The sequence below is a fragment of the Ciconia boyciana genome, chromosome 7 (genome assembly GCF_034638445.1).
Source record: "Ciconia boyciana chromosome 7, ASM3463844v1, whole genome shotgun sequence".
Classification (NCBI taxonomy): Eukaryota; Metazoa; Chordata; class Aves; order Ciconiiformes; family Ciconiidae; genus Ciconia; species Ciconia boyciana.
Window position 1 is genome coordinate 53,235,238 of NC_132940.1, and position 21,756 is coordinate 53,256,993.

At 47.0% G+C, this 21,756-nt stretch overlaps 1 protein-coding gene across 1 annotated transcript in view; it reads left to right on the top strand.

The window, feature by feature from the left end:
- The first annotated feature begins 12,217 nt into the window (after window positions 1-12,217).
- The window catches only part of ATP13A5 (ATPase 13A5), a 34,030-nt gene continuing 24,491 nt past the window's right edge, over window positions 12,218-21,756 (top strand). Inside the window, 6 exon segments of the mRNA XM_072868494.1 lie at window positions 12,218-12,268; window positions 17,027-17,200; window positions 18,343-18,489; window positions 18,718-18,788; window positions 18,865-18,945; window positions 19,498-19,567. Coding sequence (XP_072724595.1) covers window positions 12,218-12,268; window positions 17,027-17,200; window positions 18,343-18,489; window positions 18,718-18,788; window positions 18,865-18,945; window positions 19,498-19,567 — 594 coding nt within the window.

Consider the following 21,756-nt stretch of genomic DNA (forward strand, 5'->3'; position numbering starts at 1 on the left):
CTCCCCATTCTGAGACTAACCAGCTCTGGCTTATTTTTAAATTCACTGGAAGCAGAAAAGCTGGCTGCAATAGCATAAAGCCACAACAGTGTTTCTCCTGTCCTCTTGCCCATGTATGAATGGCTGCCAGCTGTTAAATGGAACAGCTTGCTGAATATTGGCAAAGTATTCACAGTTGAAACACCCCATTGCTGCATCTCTCTCTTGAACTGCATTACGCGGTCCATAAAGGTGGGGGCTTCTCCAGATGAGAAGTAGCTAATTTAGATACCAGCACCCCTCTGGGGAAATCCCCTTTGAGAAAACAAGTAGAACTTACTCCTGATAGAGGCTGCTGAACACAGGCAGATCCTGGGATTCCTATAGCTCTTGGGGTTTCAGATACTGCTACCTGGTGTCTGGCATTTGTTGGGTTTTTTTCCCCTTCTGGCAATCCTTGGCTTTCTGGAGCTGGAAGGAGCTGCAAATAGCCAAAGCCTTCTAGAAGCATCCACTCCCAGCACCATTATGCTCTTCCCATGATGGGAACAATGCAGAGCTCTATTGCTAGCTCACTGCTGCCCGGCAACGTGTTTGCCGCCTTCTCAGTTTAAAACATGTGCTACTTGCAATTTCTGGGTGAAAAATCTATTGAGATACAGAGCAGAATTATTTCATTGTTTAACAATTCTTTATTGAGGGAGGTATTTGTTTGGGATATCAATTTTAAAATATTAGAATGAAACACGTGATAATTGCAAATTATGATCTCATCCTGTGGGTCTACAAGGACACACTGTCCCTTGTGGTGTGAGCTTGCTCTACTAGAGCTTATGCTGCACAGCTGGGCTGCCACCTGGCATCAGCTCCTGGTTTACCAGTGCCAAAAGAAGCAGACATTGAAGGCGTTACTACCCCCAAGGGCCTAAGGCCTGAATTAAAAGACAGGGAGCCAGCTAGGTCTCAGAATAATTTTATTAAATTCTGTGGTGTGCTCTTAAGTTGAACCATCTGAGGTTTTGGCTCTTGTTTACAACCATAATTGCACATGCTACACACCATGTGTCATTCATCAACTCATATCCCTCACCTGTTAACCTTTGATGGTGACTTCTACTTGCTCTGCTGTGCTGCTTCTGCCGTACATAAATGCGATAGCACTGCACATTTCTGCAGGTTTTACGTACTCAAAAAAAAGCAGCTTCTACCAGCGCATATTCTCTTAGCCCTTTGATGCTAGGCTGACTTCCTCCTCACCCTATTTTGCAGTCTTGGTCCCCAGCTCAGTAAAACAACAAGATATCAGTCAGGGAGGCTTTGGACCAAGAGGAACACCTCCTTCTTTGGATAAGGTGTGCAGGGGAGTTGTCCTTTTGTGGTTTAACCCTGGACAGGAACTAAGCACCACACAGCCTCTCACTCTCTCTCCCCCAGTGGGATGGGAGAGAGCATCAGAAGGGTAAAAATGAGAAAACTTGTGGGTTGAGATAAGACAGTTTAATAGGTAAAGCAAAAGCCACGCACACAAGCAAAGCAAAACAAGGAATTCATTCACTCCTTCCCATGGGCAGGCAGGTGTTCAGCCATCTCCAGGAAAGCAGGGCTCCATCATATGTTATCGGTTACTTGGGAAGACAAACGCCATCACTCTGAACATCCCCCCCTTCCTTCTTCTTCCCCAGCTTTACATGCTGAGCATGACGTCATATGGTATGGAATAGCCCTTTGGCCAGTTGGGGTCAGCTGTCCCGGCTGTGTCCCCTCCCAACCTCTTGTGCACCCCCAGCCTCCTCGCTGGTGGGGTGGGGTGAGAAGCAGACAAGGCCTTGGCTCTGTGTAAGCACTGCACAGCTGTAACTAAAACGTCCCTGTGTTACCAACACTGTTTTCAGCACAAATCCAAAACATAGCCCCGTACTAGCTAGTATGAAGAAAATGGACTCTATCCCAGCCCAAACCAGCACGTCCCCTCTGCACTGATGGCACAATTTGTTTTTCACAGCTGGAGCTTGCCCATGCTTTTCCTGGGTGGGGCTGAGGAACACTTTGGGAGCACTTGAGCGCTGGGCACTGTATGTTCCTACTATTCGATGCTAAAGCACTCTTGCATTGCCACAGAAACCCAGAGAATCAGGCGGGTTGGGAGTCATGGTAAAGATTCCTTTGATCTTTCACAGTAAAGAGTAGCTCTGGAAAACCAAGAGCAAATCAGAAGATATTATGGATTGTTTTGATTCAATGTGTCTGTACCAGAACAATGTTTGAAAGGAATTTAGCTTGAATCAAAAAATAACTAATACTATTTTTCTAAAAACAAAAAAAACACCCAAAAGTGTTTCAACTTGAATAAAACATTTATTTGACTCAAAGCAAATTTTTCCCCATTTTAGACAAGTTTGACATGAGCAAATGGAGTAAATACCTTCCTACCTACTGCAGTTTACCTAACAGTAAATACCTGCCACAAAGCCACACAACTTGACACAAACCAGAAATGGTTCACATTTATTCATAAAAGTGTCTCCAAAGTTAGGATGAGTTCCCAGTTTGCAGCAAAATCCATTGGAAAGTGAAGGCTAGATGCTCTATGCACTCCTTGCAGCTTAAGGAGACACCAAACAGCAGGTTAGCGGAGTTATTCCTGCCATCCTCTGAGATACAGTAACGTTTTCCTTGGAGACAGAATTCACTGTCCTATATATGAACTCCTGCACACAAGAAATATGTTGCTGCATGAGATAAACTGGCAGCTGCAGAGGCATTGCAGACTGGGCATGTAATTTATGTTTATGTCATAATTGACAGTATAAAAGTATCAACTTGTGGCAAACCTGTGGTGCTTGTAGGGTCGACAAGATAAAGACCTGCTTGCCTGCTGCTGAAATACAGCCTCACCTGCAAGAGAACAGAATTCAGATGGTAGGTGATACTTAACCTCTGCCACTCTTTAAGATGTCAGTCTTGTGTTCCATCTTCCTGTGCAAGTCCAATGTCTCCAGCCATACCAGGGCATATTTTATAATCTTTCCTCAGTGGCATCAGCCACAGTTCAATCAGCAGAGCTATGCAGTGTCCCCCAGCTGCGTTGAACTGTTTATATAGCGTAACTCTTGCCATCGGGAGACAAGCGATATGTTATGCGCATCCTTGCTGCAGAAACCAGCTTGTATGCACACATCAAAGCCCCTGTGTTCTGCTCCCTCACCTCTGGTGTTCCACCAGAGGTCCCAGTCTACATCCCAGTGCTGGGCTGGTCCCCTAAAACTTGGACTGGGAATGTGTTTAGGGTCAGGATGAGGAATAAGCAAAAATGAAAGCTTCAAGTGTGTTTAGGATTCACATCTGCATTTTGCATTTTGAGGGTCTCTCTAATTTGAAAGGATCTTATCCTTCTGGAAATCAGGATGGCAACAAGCAGCTTCCTGCCTGCACGGTCTGTCTGCCAGGCATCTGCCATGCTCCTTTTGCTCATCCTCACTTGTGCATGCAAGAGAGGAAGGTCCAACGTAGGCACTCAGTTCTGTCTGAGTGGCTGAACTTGCTGCTTGGCACTCCCAGCTTGTAACACTGACAGAACAGTAGAGAAACAGAAATAAAACCTAGCCACTTAATGAAAAGAGTTGTTTTGTAGGGGTATTATAGGGGTGTTTTGCAAATTCCAAGGCTGCATAAGGGCAGAGACAGATTGACATCCCTGGATGTGGCTTCCACAGCCCCTGTCTGCAGTCCCAGCTATCCAAACACCTGAAGAATGCCCTAGAGGACCGAAGCTCCAGGCTCACTTTCTCCTTTTGTGACTGACAGTGGACACCGGTTGGAAAGACCCTCAGTGATCTTTGCCAACAGACACTGTCCATCCTGGTTAGCTTTCTACAAATAAATCAAATGGGCAAGCCCTGGAGCACAGCCAATCCACATGCAGCCACTCTGAACAGCTGATTTCGAAATTTGATTTTCCTTGTGAAATACACTTCTAGTTAATGAAAAAAGACAATCACTTTTATTTTTGTCCTTCCCATTTATTTATTACTTGTTTACCTTGATACAGTCATCACAGTTTTTGTCTACTCATCGGCACACTAGAGCTCAGCCTGCTTGGCAGCACACATAGCAAAAAGAGGAAGAAATGCAGACCCTCGCCAATAATAGCTGTAGGTGTACAATAATATTAACAAGCCAGAATCTTTTACAAGACATACCAGGTTTCCATTCACATAGCACCTTTTGTCTAAGGAACTTGATGCACAACAGAGCTCTTCAGAGAGAATTAAAGAGCAGGCTGCAGAGACAAAGTACCTGCCAAGGATCGACCAGGAAAGGAAAGCACAAATAGCTGGTACCTGGACCACCCAGTTCAAGGAAAGGAAACAGAGAATTCAGTTATCATATATTGCGGGTGTCTGGTGCCAACAACTGAATTTAGAGGACTCATTACTTGCTCTTATGGCCTCTAAAGCCTTAATGTTGGAAAAATAGTCCTGGAGCATTCTGCACTAATATCCCCCAGCAGACAGTGCTTAACCCCTCTACAGCCTTTGTCTAGTTTGTGGGTAGATGGCACGCAGCCCCCAAGCTAGAGGGTCATGCTTTGCTGCATGATGCTTCAGTGCACCATGGGCTAATTGCCAAATGCGTACAAGAAGTGGCAACACTCAAACACACCGTCAGCCAAGCCAGGCTGTGTAAATTTTCTTCCTGGTTGGCTGTCAACAGTGGGGACACAATTCCTATTCTAAGAAAGTAACCAACTGTCCTGTGTGTCTGAAGTACACAGCATATTTGTCCCTGCTCTGGAGTGCCCTGTTTTCACAGTGTCCCTCGTGGCCAGTGACCACTGGAGGTGCTTGTCACTGACATAGCTTTGATTACTCGGTATAGGTCACTGTAGGTAAAAGGGAGTCAAGAAACATCCATTTGTATGTCTTTTTAAAATCTAATTAATAAATCTCTTTGGTACTTCCTAGATGATTAGCAGACAGGGTCAGAATACAAACTTCCCACTTTACTGGGTAATTGTCCCAGCCTTTCACCTAGGCCACATGACAGATCACTCCAGGTAAAAAGAGCATCCTATTTCAAGAAGAGAGTGAGGTTGGAGAGAGAAAGAGGACATCAGGGGATCATAACAGGCTCTTTCTCCTGAACCTACAGATTACTTGGGAGGTGCTGGAAGAAGAGCTTTTGGACCTGGGAAGTGGTTCAGAGAACAAGAGACATGTTTAATTTTTGTCTTACTCCCCTCTCGCACCACACCCAGGTAAATCTTGATTCAATAGCTCCAAGCTACGAAAACCAGCAATGCTCCCTCAGCCATTCTTCAATGAACAAAGTTTTACTACTGCATGCAATCACCACGCAGATGCCAGCCAGTGTCTAACAGCTACTCTGAGCAGAACTGCCTGTTGCTGTAAAGCAGCAGAGCTCTGCAGAGCTCACAGGAACTGCACCCCTGGGAACTGCCAGCTGCCTTCTGTTCCTTGCACTGAACCTCCAGCCTGCCACTCCGTTCCTCCTTGTGATCACCCTTACACAGAGCTCACTGCCCCCTCACTGCTGACCTACATGACAGCCTCAAGCTGCCTCGCACGATGCTCTGCTACTGCTCCTGTTAAATCTTTACAGCCTTTCAGAGCACAAGTTGTACAGGAGTATCCCATCCTTTCAATATAGACAGTAGAGCAGGAATGTGGACATGCCCGCCTATGGCTTGAGTCCAAGGCTCTAAGCAAGACAGGCATTCATCAACCGGACCAGGCTTTCTGCCCGAGTGACTGGGTTGTTGTGAGGTTAGGCAAGCATACAATTCAGGGAAGAACATGAGGACATGTGGAACTACCCGTGCAAGGCTTGGTGGCCGTGTCCTGGTGATAGAGGGTAGCTCTGGAGGGCTGAAGGCATCATGGTACTGTCTCCAAAGTTTGGGGGTGTTGGTATAGCACATGCCATGGGCTGATGATTGTCCTCCTCTGCCTGGAAATTGTGCCACAGGGAAAGGGCCCTGGACGCTGACAGGATCCTCAGGAGAAATGGAGAACATCTCCAGGAACAGAACAGAACAGAAACGACGGATGGCACATATGCACCCCTATGCCCTGGAGGGCAGCTGGGACGAGTGGCTGATGACCAGCCCGTGGTCTGTTGTGTGGGCTGTGAACACTGGAGAACATGTTGTGTTGTTACATACCAGGGATACTAAATGCTTATTGTAGCTGCCTTTTAAACTTCTAGGGATAGGAGATTGCTCATTTGTATGGACCATGTTGTGCCTGATTAACTGTATACATTACACTGAATACAGCCTGACTTATTTGCTGAAATAAATATAAATTTAATTATAAATATCTTTTTGCTTCTTTGGGGACAGAGGGTGCTATTTTACTGCTTTCTGTATATTACCTGCTGGTTTCTTTATACTTCAAAAGAACCTTCTGGCATGGCCACAGCTAAATGGCATGGCTACATTTCCTTACAGCTGAATGGACACCTGGTACTTGAGCAAAAATAGAGCTTTATTAAGTGCACAAAGAAGGAAAAGGACCTGAAGAGCAGTAAGGTGGGACATGCTGTGCACCAATAAGGAGGAGAGTTCAAATCGTGAAGAGTGAGAGGATGAAAAAGGCAGCCAGCCCCAGCAGGTCCCTCTCCTGTCTCTGTGCCTCCTCCTGCCGTGGCTCTGGGCAGGGAGCTCTTTGCCCTCCGGATTTGGGCCACTCAGAATCTGCCAAGATCCCCCGTTCTTGAGTAAGCAGCTGAAGAGGGACTGGAGCCGTGTGTCTCCAGCAGCTATTCAGAGATGGAGTTGAATGGAAGAGGTTTGGATTGCCCTATGGAAGGGTTTCCTCTCCATAGCAGTCCAGCGAAGCTGGGTACGCAGCCTTCTGGTTTGACTTGTCAGCTAGGAAGGCTGCAAATGCCTCTTGGCATAACCCCCTATGCAAAATCAGGGGCCTTGCCTGGCATCTCAGGAAAACGGTGACAAAGGCAGAGCTCTGAACAAGCTCTCCAGGGCTCTCACCTTACCCTCGCTGCCCTTCTCTTGCTCTCTGAAATATCTGACTCTGCAATGCATCTTTAGTGCCTGCAAAAGCCAAGGCAGAGATCCAACAGACCCAAGCTGCCTTCCTCACACTACACTGCAGCCTCTCTCCTCCACTTAAGTCAGCGAGGTAGTCAGGTGAGGGATGTAGATAAGATAACTAAGAGAAATATACAGCCAAGGTACCCAGCATGTGTTTTGGCTCCAGCTGCAGGAATCGCACACAAAATGCCCAGAGTTCCTTGAGGAGCCCTTCAGTGATGCTGCCTTGGATGTGTCCCACCATGTTCCCCTGCATAACACACAGCGCTGCAGGTGCCCGCGGATGCTGAGGGCTTCACCTGGGCTGAGCTCTGCAGCACTACCTGTCAGCTCTCTCCCCCAGCCAGCATTGCCCCGGCAGCAGCTCAGGCTCTTTTGTTTCTTTGGGAGCGTGGCAATGGGGACAACAGGATCTTCCTGGAAAGCAAGTCCCCCCCATCACTGCCCTGGGCAGTGCTATGGAAAGTGGAAGAGAAAGGCTTTCAGGCAGGCTGTGATTCAGGTTTCTCTTGATTGTTCTCTTGTGGAGAGTGCCAAAACAGTCTGTCCTGGTAAGCTGAGAGGCTCAGAGCAGCGCATGCTTGTGCCAGGTGAACAGACCTGGGGGAAGAGACCAGGACCCAGCAGCAATTCTGAGATGCCTTTATCCATCCATTTTCCCCAAGATAAAGCACCATGCCATGCTCCCTGTCAACTTTCAGCCCATCTGCATGCAGGTCCTAATGTTTTGTTTGCTTTGCTGGTGGGCGGCATGTTTTAGAGAAATTCCCCAGCTCGCTCTTCTGCACAGCTGAAGGGGTACTGCACAGAGCAGCATGCTTCTCCACCACACAGAGCAGCACGCTTCCCCTGAGCTTGCTGGGGATGAGTTAGCCCAGTGCTGGAGGTGCCCGGCCCTGTAAAGAGCAGTGTCCTACGTGGGCTGACCCACTGTCCTCGCCAGGACGCTGGATTAGTGCACAGGGGGTGTTGTGGTGGTACAGCTACAACACCTCTGATACCTGAACAGTGCCTGTAGATTCCCAGCAAGTGTGTGAATCATTTTGGCTGTTACTGGAAAGTTCACTGTGCTTACCAACAGCATATCTCATCCATGCTTCTCAAGAGGTCAGGACAAACCTGGATGACTTTTAAGTAAACTTGCCTTCTTGGCTCCACCACCTGCAGACGAAGTGAAGAATGCAGTCGTTAAGTCTGTGGTGTGTTTATGTGCTCTAGAAATGTCAATCTCGGACATCTGGTAGGACTGCACTCAGATAACCCAACCTGGGAGATGGCGGGGGCACAGCACGTAGAGGTAGTGCAAGGGCATTCGGGATAAGAGGTCCAGGTGGTAACTCCTAGCAGTTGGACACTGGGAGAAAGGGTTTGAAGTCAAAGCATGGCTTTGCTTTTCAGTAGCTTTGTTCAGCTGTTCAATACAGCTAAGTTCTTTTAATAACTTGGTATCAGACACTCACCAGTGCTAGGAATAAACCTGATCAGAGCCCAGGGAAAGAGAGAGAGGAGAGCAGAATGACAGAAACATCAGGAAAAATACAAAAGCAGAAGAAAATACGCAAGAAAAAATACAGGTGGGACTGAAGAAATGTAAGTCCTGACAGACACTGCTGTGCAGGTGTCTCGTTGCAGACTGGTTGGTCCCAGGGATAAATGGAGTGGTCCTGCTAAATACGGTTACCTGGATCTGAATTCAGAGCGAGCCCTTGCCCCACTGCAATTAAGGTCTGGGCTGTGCTTTACTGAGCTTGGACAGGGATTCCTGCAGAAATCACAGGAGCGTGAGGCTGGTGGGGACCCGGCATGGTTATTTGGTCCATCTCCTTGCTCCGAGGCAAGATCTACCTATCCTTAGATCTTCCTTGGCAAATTATGTCCTGCTGTTCCTTAAAATCTATTGCACAAGATTTTCCCCCTGCCCTAGGTAGCCTGTTTGAGTATTTTACTATCCTCTAAGTTAGAAAATCTTCCTGAATATCTAAACTAACTCTGAAAATCTAATTGTTTAATCTAAGAAGAAATTAGTCTGATTTCTCCTTGTCTGTCATAAGAATCGGAGAAAAACATAGCTGACTGTCTTCTTTTGTGTATTGTAAGAGTTATTATGTTTCCCTTCAGCCTTCTCTTTTCTAGTTTAAACAAACTCAGTTATTCAACTTTTGTTCCTGGGTCATGTTTTCCAAACTTTTCATCTCGTTGTCATTTGGACTCTTGCATTTAGGTCGCACTTTCCTAGAGCCTGAACTCCAGCTGAGGACTTGCTAACAGCGAGTCGAGTGGAATAATTTCCTCCTGTCTTACAGATCTCACCAGCCTCCTGCTACTGTGGCGCAGAATGACAGTCACATTTTTGGCAAGAGGAAACTCGACCTGCAGTTAGCTACATCTCCTTCTCTGTCGTACACCTGCTTGGCCACTACCTCCTCATTTTGTACTTGTTTCCTCCAGATACTAAGTGCAGCATTTTACTGAATTTCATATGGTCATTTCAGACTATTTGGCCAGCATCCCAAAATCTTTCCTCTAAAGCAGGCGCTTCCATCAGCTCAGTGTCATGAACACCTTTCAGTTGTCCTCTTCATCCTGTTATCCAAGCTGCTAACAAAAACATGAATATTTTGGGTCCCCTGGGATGGACAGTGAACCACTGACACCTACCTAGGGTTCAACCCTTCAGCCCATCATAAAAGAATCCTGTTTCTCAGTATCATCATATCTCGTGGGGAGCTCTGTCAAAAGCCTAAATGTGTCACACTAGCTGCTTCCCTCTTGTTCCCTGGAGCATTGCCCTGTCAGGGAGGAAATGAGATTGGTTTGATAGGATCTTCCCGTGACAGATCCATGTTAGTTACTCCTTATCACTTTATTATCCCCTAGGTACTTACAAACTGACTGCTTAAGAATTTTCTCTCATATCCATCTATGAATACAAGTTGGGTTGACTGGCCTGTAATTCCCTGAGTCCTTCTTTTTTGCCTTTTCAGGTGCTGGCTCCACAGCTTGGTGGACTGGGGCTGGAGGCGTCCCACATACCTTGGGAAGCACTTCGCGGGCGCAGGCTGCGGTGGTAGTGGTGGGCATCCTGCTGCCCCATGCAGGGAAACTGCTGAGACCGAGGTCATATTCCTGTAAATGAAACGCACCTCACCGTGGATGATCAGAATAGACAGAACTAGTAACACCACCCAGCTTATGATACCTCTCTTGAGTTTCCTTCCCCTGGAGAGTTACAGGAGGTGTTGGCTGGTAGTAGGCAATCACCTGCTTATGGTGGGTTGCAGTTTATCTCTTTATGTACAAGTCTTTTGCCACAAGAATGTCCACAAAGGACACAGCTGGACTTCGTGTAAGGGCCAGGTACAAGATCCTTAGAAATAGCCACTGCTTCTGACAACCAGGGAGTAGAATGACTGCAAGCGTATCAGGTCCAGGGAGCTGCATGACAGTGGCTGATGTGCAGAACAGTGTGGTGGATGAGCCTACCGATGCACACTCAGAAGAGAGGTAGAGACAAAGGGGGACTGTTTACTTACATTGAAATCTGATTCAATTCAGGCTTTAGACAGTTCAAAATGACGATGCTTAAAAAAAAAAAAGAAAAATATGTATTTTTCCACCACCCCCCTGATTTTTCAGGAGTCTTCAGTGTTTGGTCCATCTTTGCCGTTTCATGGACACAACTGCAGCTGGCAGAACCCCTCAAAGATGGATCTGGTTGGACTATGCAGAGCCAGCCCCAGGTAGGCTCAGCGTGCAGCAAAGTGACAATTGTTCTTTGGTCATCCCAGGGCCAGACAGCCTGGCCTCTCCTTGCTCTGTTTCAAAGAGAAGAAGCATGGATAAATGCTTTTATTTTCTTAGTAGTCTGCCTAGTGAAAGGTGCTTCTCTCAGTTGTTGGAGCCCTTTCCAGGATGGAGCTGCAGATTGAGGGAGACTTAGAGGACTCCAGACATGCTGCACTACAGTCCCTGGGCATCGTTCTCTCTCCCACCCGGGGGAAGGAGAATTTGCAAGAATTCCTCATTTGCCATCACCAGGGAAATACACTGTGCGCAAAAAGTGTGTCTCTTTATGGAGTTTAAATCCCCTGGTCTCATCAGTGATAGATAATTACTTCCCTGTGGCTGAGCCAAAAAGGGTCTGAGCAAACTTAGAGCCATTGTCTCTATTCCCACAAGCATGTAGTTTATTCCAGGACACTAGCGCAGCACTTTTTTCCTGCCTGGGTAAATGGTTGTTCTCAGACTTTGTGACAGAAGGAGAATGGGGGGAGACAGAGCAATTTCAGGATAATACCTGAAAAAATGTCTCTGACAACACTGAAAGCTGGGACACGAGAGACTGGAAGATGTGCAGTGGGGCTCCCAAGCCTGCCTGCCGCTGCTGTCCCTGCCAGGGGGACTGGCTGGAGGTCCCGTCTTTCCCTGCCTCGCAGGGTTTCACGCTGCACGCTGTTCAAGGGTCCTGTGTCACCCAGCTGGGCTTCTCCAAAGGAGTCATCCAGCCCCATTGCTCTTTCCTTGTAACTCAGGCAGAATTTGAACCAAACCTCGTGTTTGAGGCGATGCCCAGAGCTAGGGGGGAAGTTCAGACCGGATCCACACCTGAAAGCCACTGCTCCAGCATGCACCTCCGCTGCGCTGAAACCAAGCCTGGGCGCGGACACTGTGATCTCCCCAGAGCAGACACTTCTCTCTGACGTGCTGGGGGTGGTTCCTGGCGCCAGGGTGCCTGCTCTGCGGTCAGCTCTGCGCGGGGCTGTGCCACTCTCCCACCCTTCTCCTTGCCACGTGCCTTGATTTCCCTCCAAGCCCTGCACAGAGCCATCTCCCCCACACAGGATCGCAGGTGCCCTCCCTCCCTCAGCCACCAGAGCCCTGCTCCAGCCTGTCCCACCCTGGCAAGTGCAGCAAAGCCAGGAGGCAGAGAAATGCCCGTCTTACATAAGCCAGGCATTTAAGGACTTTACACGTGAGGGTGGATTTTCCTCCCTCTCCTGGGAGCCTAATAAGAAGCGTGTGCACTGTGAGGCTTTCCAAGGCAGCAGACAGGAGCATGGTGAGAGCTGACTTTAACACTGGCCTGAGTTCAAGTCAGTAACTGCGTTCAACATTGCTTCCACTGACAAGGACATCCAGGACTGAAAACAATGTGGTCAGATGGAGGAAAAGCTTTGTGTTCTCCTCAACAAGGATGAAGACAATGAGCTGGTAAGGAGTGGGGGACCGCGCTGGGTTTTGGTTTCCTTGTGTGCCTCTTCTCCCACATGCCCATTTTGGATATGCCTCTACCTCTTCTTCACCTTCACTCCCCATTTGGGCACTGACTCTTCAACATAGCCTTGGTGAAGACAAAACCCTGGATCAGTCCTTGCTGACTTTGAGATTGATTTTTGCAAAGTACGGGCTGAGGAACATACTACTTCAGTCCAGAGGCACGAAACATGTAAGAGACCTCTTTGCCCACCAGAAGTCATCTGGCCAGGGAGCAGTGTCCCTTTCCCCACTGGCTGTTCCATTGTCTTTTCCATCCTAATTGTGAGGATCTCTACTAATGGGTACACTTTCCCTTACTGGGTCATCATGTATCAGAAAGCAAGTCATAGGGAAAGTGCTTACAAATGAGTTTTATCCTGGACAGTTGTCTGAAGCAGTGATTAAATAATTTCTCCTGAAATGCACAGGTCTTTGCTGCTTAGCAGGCCCAGGAAGATTGGGCAGATGACCAAAGTCTACCGCAGCTCTCATGGCAGGAATCCCTTGTTTCTCAGTCTTTTACAGCAGCTTTTATGGAGCTGCTCTGTCCTTACAAGGGTTTTTTATTAATGTTAATCGAATCTACTTTCTGTCTTTGATTGTGATTGATTATTGATTATGTGCAGCAGCCTGGAAGGGCTGCACTAAATGAGTGCTTTGCAAACACAATGAGTTGGAAACTCTTCTACCTGCTGACATGGAGTGATTACACAGTCTAGTGAGGGTGGGAGTAAGAGTTTCTCATCCAGCTTTCTGTCCAAGGAACAAATGGAATCCACATATTTCCAGTGCACAGAGTGGGCACAGAAGCAGATGCCTCTGCACAGGTGTAAAATATAGTCCTGTCCCTCCTGTATTTGCTAGATATATATATGCGCTGCATGCACTGGAAGCACAGCAGCACGCTCCCCCAGGACAGGAGTCTCTGTCCTCTGCAAGCAGAGGCTGCTAGCAGGTGCTTCCCAGCATCTCCAGTGTCACTGTTTGCCCAGCCTTGGGGACTGAGTAAGTGCCTCCATCATGGGGATGCAGGTGCTCAGGGCATGCAACAGATGGGAGATATCTGTGGGAGACAGGTAGGGAGTCAGCTAGGGATCATCTGTGTCATGCTGATTGCTACAGACAGTGTTCTTCAGGGGGTCACTAGCTGGTGTGTGGATATGGCCCTCAATGCCTGCCTGTACTTGCATAAGAAGCAATGGGGATGCCAGCTCCCTGATGAGGATGGAGGGCCAGGATGGATGGATGGGTGGAGCGAGACTGTTGCCACAAGCAGCCTTTTAGTTGGGAGCCTGTGCACCCCAGATGAGCTGCAGCCATTTCCAGGAAACACCTCCCTTGCCCCATCCAGCCCGTGGCTGCAACCCTGCTGGCAGAGGAGGGCCCCGGCTCTGCCCTGGGTGCTGCTCACACAGCCTGCCTTGTGCAAGGTTGTATGCGTCAGACCGGGCGGTGTTTTTCATAATACATTTTCCTGTGGTCCTGTTTGCTGGAGCAGCCTTGCTTCCAGGTACTGCACTTCTTGGAAATGTCTTCTTAGTGCAGACAGACTCAGCGGGGTAAATCAGCCATGAACGTGGGTTCCCTCAGCTCTGGCCTGCAGTGCTTCCTCCTAAGTACTGTGCGAATGCCCAGTGTGTATTCTCTGAGAACAGGCTGTGCACTAGCACAGGTTGCCTTTGTACCTCATCTGTGCAGAGCAATCCAGTTGATCAGCCACGTGTTGCAGCTGTACGGGGACTGACTGCACCAGCCGAGGCCATCTCTCTGGCCCAGGGGACTTGGGGTCCTGTAACAGCAGGACTGGGCTCCCGCCTGCCCCATGCCGGCATGGTGGTGAGGACCTGGCACGACCCGGCTGTGCTGGCGTCCTGCAGCCTGTGGGACGGGGCACCTCCCCAGCACCTCGGATGTCAGGAGCTCACAGCACCACTCCACTTATTTAAACCAGCCCTTTTAGACATGTACAGTGTACTTCTATTGATTATCTTCCATCATGTCTAATGCATTTTCCGGTTCCTCAGTTGCTGTGCTTAGCATATAGCTGTGTGCTAGAGCCCCACTTGCTGGCAGCAGCCTGTGTTTGGCTCATGCTGGAAATCCCTGAATGCTCCCACTGGGCGACTCCTAGCTTTGCACTCACCCAGCCCTTACGCCACAGCTCTTCCCCAGCCTTCCCTACACCTTTGGCTGGAGATTTGATCCTCTCGCATCCCTGTGGGGTGATGCATGAGTTGTGGTCCCACACACCCCTGGTCATTCCAGTCACCCCCATAACAGGCTCCTTGTTTTCCAGGCCTGACTTTGGAGTGTATTTATAAAAATTCAGCTATGAAAAGGCAAGCAAATGAAAATCTCCTTGAATTTCCTTAGTTGTGGACACTGTGGTTTGTTCTCCCACCCTGAAAACACCATTTGTAGTTATTTATTTAAACTTCTCTGGCCTCTGAAGGAATAATATTTTGTATACAGCAGGGCCACATATCTAAAAGCTACAGAGCTGATTTGAAATGGATTTTGCTAACCTGGTATAAGGGCTGAATGATTATCTTTATTTCAGTTGAGCTGCATTGATTTCAGCTTAGTTTATGTTGATTATGATCAGAGTTCAGATAAATCAAGTTAATTGCTCTCTTAAACCTAAATAGGTGCTTACTCCCCTGCCTTTAAATGACTTGACTTGAAAATTATATTTGAAGTTGAATGAGTACAATTGTTTGTACAAGCCGTCTCCAAGAAGCTCTGCTTTGTTGCAAACTCTGTCCTGTAAAGCACCAGTCGTCCTTCTGGTATTTCTCTGATGTACATTTCAGATGCAGGACTTCCTCATTTTTATTATTTTTTCATAATTTAAACCACCATTTCCTCCCCCTCCTCTCAACTACATAAGCTGTGTCAATAGGTCACACTATCCCACCACATTGTGTACTTTGGTTGGCAAGCTATTCTGGGAAAAGCATTCAGTGTAGTCACAAGTAGACGTGCAAGAACATTTCCTTTTACTTACTACCTCTGCCTACATCTGCAGTTGATACCTCCTCAGGGGCAGGTGCTCATGCACCCGCTGCCCTGTGGGTGGGTGGGTAATTGTTATCTGTGGTCTGGGTTAGGTATCTCACCCTGGTGATGGCACAGGATTGCTCCTGCAGCTCCTTGCATGGGCCTGTTCTGCAGCACCCACAAGCAGTGGGCTGCTGGCAGCATCTGTGCTGGTGCCAGAGCAATGGGCCAGGCGTGGGCAGGGCAGCATCGCAGCTGCTCGCTGCGATGCTGCTGCTTCCTCCGCTTGCTTCTGAGCGCGGGTGCTCTCCTGCCCTCGCCATCAGCCCTGGGGTGAAGTCGCAGGGATTGCCTGGAGCTGGGCTTTTTGGGCTAGGGAAGAGAGCTGACAGGTGCCTGGGAAGTGCCCTGGACAGGGAAATAAATGGATCACTGCAGCAGGAATGGAGACACCTGATGGAAAGCAATAGATTTGGGTTTTATTCAGCAATGGGTGTGACACAACAGATTAAATCTCTTTTTCTAGGTTTTCATCTCAGCCTTAAACCAAAATTCTCTTCCCAAATAAACTTTGATACCGTCTACCATAGCATGGGTGGCACAAAGCGAGCCCCATCGTGAGGACTGCCTGGGTTCTTGCCTCGGTGCCTGTGGGGAAGCAGAAAGGGACAGACACATGGCTGCTGAGGGGGTGATGTAGGGCTGCAGGGCCAGGGTGGCACCTACCAAGGCTGCTGTCTCACTGCCGTGAGAGCTGTGGCCAGACTGGATGTGGGTGACGTGTCCAAAGGGTTGGCATCCCCGGGTGCTGTGAGCCACCTGGGTGCTGTGGATGGAGCATCTCCCCCCCCTTCCCTCATGCCCTGCAGGGAGCTGAGAGGGCTGGGAAAGCACCCAGCATGTAGAGAAGGATCCAGTTACACTACAGGCATTAAAGCTATTGTTAGCCCCATGGGCACATTTAAAGCAAACCAAAGGGTACAAAAATCCAAAGTTCTTCTCCAGGGGAAAAACTAAAGCTACGGACTTAACAATCTCCTTCACAGACAATGGAGCATCACTGAATAGATGACTATTGGGCTATCAAAATGAAAGGGCAAGTAGGGAAGATGACAGACGACCTGGGGAATAAGTTGGAGAAAGAGAGTGTACAGAGCAAAAGGAGCCCTTCCATATTTGTTTTCAAGATAAGGTGTACGTGGTGGAAGATAACACACCAGTAGGTACGGTACCTGGTACCTGACAGAAGTTGCTTGGGGCTTGGCAGTTTCTTTCCCTGAGGCAGATTCTGTGCCCCTGCTGCAAGGTAGATTTCAGAAGTCAACACTAAGTTTGCATGGAGACATCCTCCTCGGTGGCAGGCAGGGCTGTTTGGTGCTAGCACTGCAGATAGAGAAGTGTTACCATGACAGGTCAGCTGCAGTCTTGATGGTAAAATCTCCAGACTGGAGTTAATTCTTCATTAATTCTGGGAGAGCTGACATGAGAACGCTTCTCTGCTGGCAGCAGCCCAGCAGCATCCTCCTTTCAGCAGCTCTGCTGTATTCTTAACTATGTCGTATCAATCAGCAAACTCTCATTTCCAAAAATGACCTTGAGCAGTTATGAGGGAGGGCTTCAGTCACCAGCCTTTCTTTTCAATAAGCTTGGGCTTCCTCATGAACAAATGCCAAGGTCAAACTTGTTAAAGAATGCCTTCTCTTTGCTGTACAGGAGATTTTTGGCTACAAAACCCAAGGCTGGCGGAGGGTATTGTGCATTGCTGGATACATCTTGTCCTGTGGGGCTCTGCTGCTGCTGTTTTACTGGAAACCTGAGTGGGATGTGTGGGCAAACTGCATCCGCTGCAGCTTGGAAGAAGCGGACGTTGTTCTGCTCAGAACAACAGTAGGTGAACCCTCCTAGCTCATTATTAGTTGCAGAACCTATTGTTTTCACAGATAGGGCAGCCTGTCTTTGCATGATGTAGCAGGTTAATAATACTTTCCACTTTTGGAAGTGGAGTGGCAGGGATGAGTCAAGCTTCAGAGGACGAACCATTTTTATTTGCAGATTTTGAAATACCGCGTAGAAGACCATGTTTACACGAACAAGAGCACAGCTACTCTGCCTGAAGGCTGGGCACCAAGCAGACTTCAGGCATTGCTGCTGCCCATCCACAGGCTCCAGCAGCTGCCCTCTGCCAATAACATGTTCCATAAAACATGTTCCCTTTATGTGCATGGGGTGCAGCCAACTGGCTTCAGCGGAGGGACCATCTTCAGAAGTTGTGGCTGTTAGTAGCCCTTCTGGTTTAAAGTTATTGGAGCATGCTGAGGAGATGGGTTTTAGAGAGCTAGATTTCAGGCACTAGTTATATTCTAAGACTCCATGACTGTAATTTAAAACCCAACCCAATTCTAGCAGAGTAAATGCTTAAGACATTTAACGCTCAACATTGCAATGATATTCCTAAAATAAATGCACTCAAACCACTAAATGAGTAATCTATTGCTCATTGTATCTAGCTACATTAGACTAAACTGATTAAAGAACAATTCAGTCTGACAAATGCATGTATAGCAGTGAGGCTGAGTTGCTTTTGACTATGGATGTATAGCAAGTACCACAGCATTATAGAAGTTTTGTAGAGCAAAGTAGCGGGTGCTGAGGACTCAATGTCCACACCAGAAGTAAGTCAGAAAGCTTTTACTTCCAACTAGCTCTAGTCTGATCCTATAGACTGAATATCCATCCAGTAGGTACTGAAGCACATCTTCTGGTTTAGTTTCATCTTCTCTGAAATTGCTCTGCAGCATGATCCAAAGCAAATGGAGATGATTGCGAGATTGACTTCGAAGTGCTTTACTAATCGGTACTAAAACACTGGCACCAACATCCCTGTTACTATGGACTTACATTTGCTACGATTGCAATGATGCCACAGTACTGTAGTTCTCTGGGAATCTCATATATACTTCCCAGAGTCAGGAAACGTTATCACAAGCAACATTTTGGGCTTGTCACTGAACTGTGCTCTATTTCCCTAGGATGAGTTCCAGAGATACACCTAGAAGAAGGTGACCTGGATTGATTTGTCCACATTGGCACTACCTGTTGGTAGTAATTCAGATTGTCCTCTTGTAGCTGATAAAGACTCTGTCATAAACAGAGCTGTAATTAAGCCACAGTTAAAGGTAAGTCAAGTCACCTATAAAATGGAGAAGAAAGATGGCAGGGAGGAGGTGGGTGAAAATAGGAGTCAAGGCACCTGGAGGCTCCCAAGGGTGCTCTGTCAGCATCTTCCTGCAAATCCTGTTTACTTAAGCTCAAGTTTTCTCCTAAAACATGGGGAAGCATTTCTGTAACAGTGAGGTGGTTTTCCCTTGAATGGCAAAAGGAATTTTTGGTATTTGGTCTTGCAGATGAGATGCATCCAGGTGCAGAAAATCCGTTATATTTGGGACTTTTCTGTAAAAGAATTCAAGAAAGTTGGGTGAGTGTCAACAGCCTGTTACAAAACCTGTTGTGGTAGGGGACTCCCTTGTCTGAACTTTCTCCTGTTATCCTAGATCATTAGAAGACAGCAACACATCTCACAGCATACACCACAAGTTTGGAGCTGGCCTCACAAGGGAAGAACAGAAGATCAGGTATGGTCTACATATGAGTAGACATATGAGCTGGTTGAGACAGTGTGACCTATTAATTCTTCCTTTCAAATTCATGTGAGCTTCTTGCTACTGACCTTAGTAGTAAGGCAGTGCAAACTGCATGGGTGACATTCAGAAAGGTGCAAAATCATTATCCCTTACACTCTATTGAGCTCATTATCTTCTCAGTGATGCCAGGCTAAGTCTGGGGAAAATGCCACTGGTTCCACCTGGGGTTCAGGGCACAGCAAGCTGTGACTGGCTTCCTTTGCCATCATCTCCTTAAAAGCCCTCTGGAAAGCTCATGACAGGGTTTAGCAGCAAACTGACAATCTTTTCAGCAAGGAAACAGTAAAATTCTGCCTCTTCATGAAGTCCTCAGATACAATAGCTTCCTGACAGGTTTACTTGTCCTGCTTACTCATATGGTGCCCCCAGGACTTACTTTTTCAGATCAGTGTTAATGTTATTTGGGCGCACAGTTTTCCACATGAAGTTTTACTGTACATGACTAAGCTATAACATGGGGAACTCTTCTCTACCTTCCTACAGGCAGCTGGTGTGTGGGCCTAATGCCATTGAAGTTGAAATTCGTCCTATTTGGAAGTTACTTTGTAAAGAGGTCAGTAAGTCAGACGAGCACTTGGTGGGACAGGTTTGGAGTGTTTTGAAGACTTTACCTGGGCACACTGGGATGGGGTGACTGATGGGGTGACTGGTGAGGTGACTGATAGGCATAAGCCATAGAGGAAAGTTGGTGAACCTCCTTTATGGCTATTAGCACACATTCCTGGCGGAAGGTTACAGGGAAGAATATGAAGCTGAAAGGGTGCTTGGTGCTGCATACTTACAACAGCTAAATGTTTCCCTCATGATGACTGTGTCCCTTCCTGGAGAGCAGTACTGCGGGGGACTGATGTCCTCCTTCTCTGCTGTAGGCCCTTATTCCTGACAGAACATCTCCTGTCAGTTGGGACATCTTGCCTCGTGACTGAGCAGTGACATGCACCTGGAGTGCTTGTGCTTTCTGCAACTTCTAGGACTGACCATAGCCACATCAGTAACTCTGTCCTTTCATGTAGGCTCTTGATAATGATCTGCAGTGAAAATTTTATTGTTACAACTAAGGCACACTTGTTTCTCTTTAATAGCCTTGTTTTAGTAGTCCAAAGGTAGTTACAAAGCATGGTACAAGCTTGCTTGTGGCCTCAACAGCAGTGTAAATCAGGAGTGTGCTTTAGAATGGAGGAAAGCATCTGCAAAATTCCTGTTTTATAATTGCCTTGTTCACCCAGTAACTTCCTTTTCTCCTGTGACATAGATGCAAGACAGTTTTTTTCCTGCATAAATAAAGACACACTGCAAGACTATTCTTCCTCTACAGAGGACAAACCAAACACGTCTTGTGGATAAAAGGAGAGACACATATGGGTGGTGACTTGCTGAATTTGCATATAGAAATGCTGGACATATATATTTTTGCCAACTTGTAAGCAGAGGCTTTGCATACAGGATACCGTCATGTCATCTGTGTTCACTTTAGTGGATTATGGATGCTACATGAGTGTCTTTAAAATGGAAAAGAGCTATGAATGCTGGGACTCCAAGCTAGCATGTGTCTGAACTTTAAGTGGAGTTTGTTTGAAACCCTCCAAAATACATTAAAAGCTCCAGGGCTCCTGAAATTGGTTGGATTTGATGTTACCAACCTTTCAGTGCCCCTGGAGATGGTTTTGAAGAGAACTCCAGTCTAGCACTCTAAAAAGTTTATTTAATTTGAACTTTGCACTTCCATCCAAGGCTGAAGCTTCATGTTTGAAATATTAATGGTGGTGCCTGGAGGCAGACCAGTCCTCATAAGCTTGTGGTATTTCAGTCCAGATACAGCTTCAGTGGCCAAAGGCTGGCATCCTGATTTAGTGTCTGTCTCTGTCCTACTGAATGTCAAAGAAAGTATTAAATTTTCACTGAGGGACCGAATTTGTCAGATGAATAATTAATTTCAGTTCCAATCTTTATGCAGAAAGCTCTTTTGGTGGCTATTATAGTTATACCAGGTCTACAGAAAAATCTGTCACTCCTTCAGGCAAGCCAAGTGGTGGGCAAATCTCTGAAAATCTCATTGAATTCTTTTGTTGTTAGCTAGATAACACAATAACCAAAATTATATTCCCAGACTTCAGTGAGGCTTGTTGCCTGTTTTAGCGTAACACATTAAAGTGAGTGATGACTGGTATTGTAAGACTGATGCAATGTAGAGTAGCCAAAAGTAGGGAAGTACAAGGAAATCAAGCCTTAATTTTAGCTGTAGTCAAAGGCTGATTACTGATAGCCCCACAGACCCTTAGTTCTTCTTTGCCATTTTCCTTTTTCCAAATAAATATCATATTCATAGTGACTTTCTTAAATCACAAAGTATTAAAGACATTTACTGTAATTTGGTCTTTTTTTTCACATTGGGTAGTATCTCCTCTGTAGCAATTACTTAGTATCAGAAATGTTAAGGTCACCTTTGTTAGATGGCTACAGTGGGAAACCAACTGACTTACAGTCCCTTAAGTCTGACTTAAAGTTGCCAGCATAGATGCTACTGCTTCGTAACTGGTTAGCAACAGCTTTTAATTACAAATACCACAAACTACGTGTAAGCTGGTAAGTTCAGAGCTGGAGGCTATTAACGCTCTAAAACAGCCATGAAAGAATGCTGCCTTGGGATGGCAAAACAGCCCTTCAAATTGGTGTTTAAGACTCCTGGATGCTGTAATGAAATGTTCTCACCTCTTCCCACACTCGATCTCTCCTGAAGTGTTA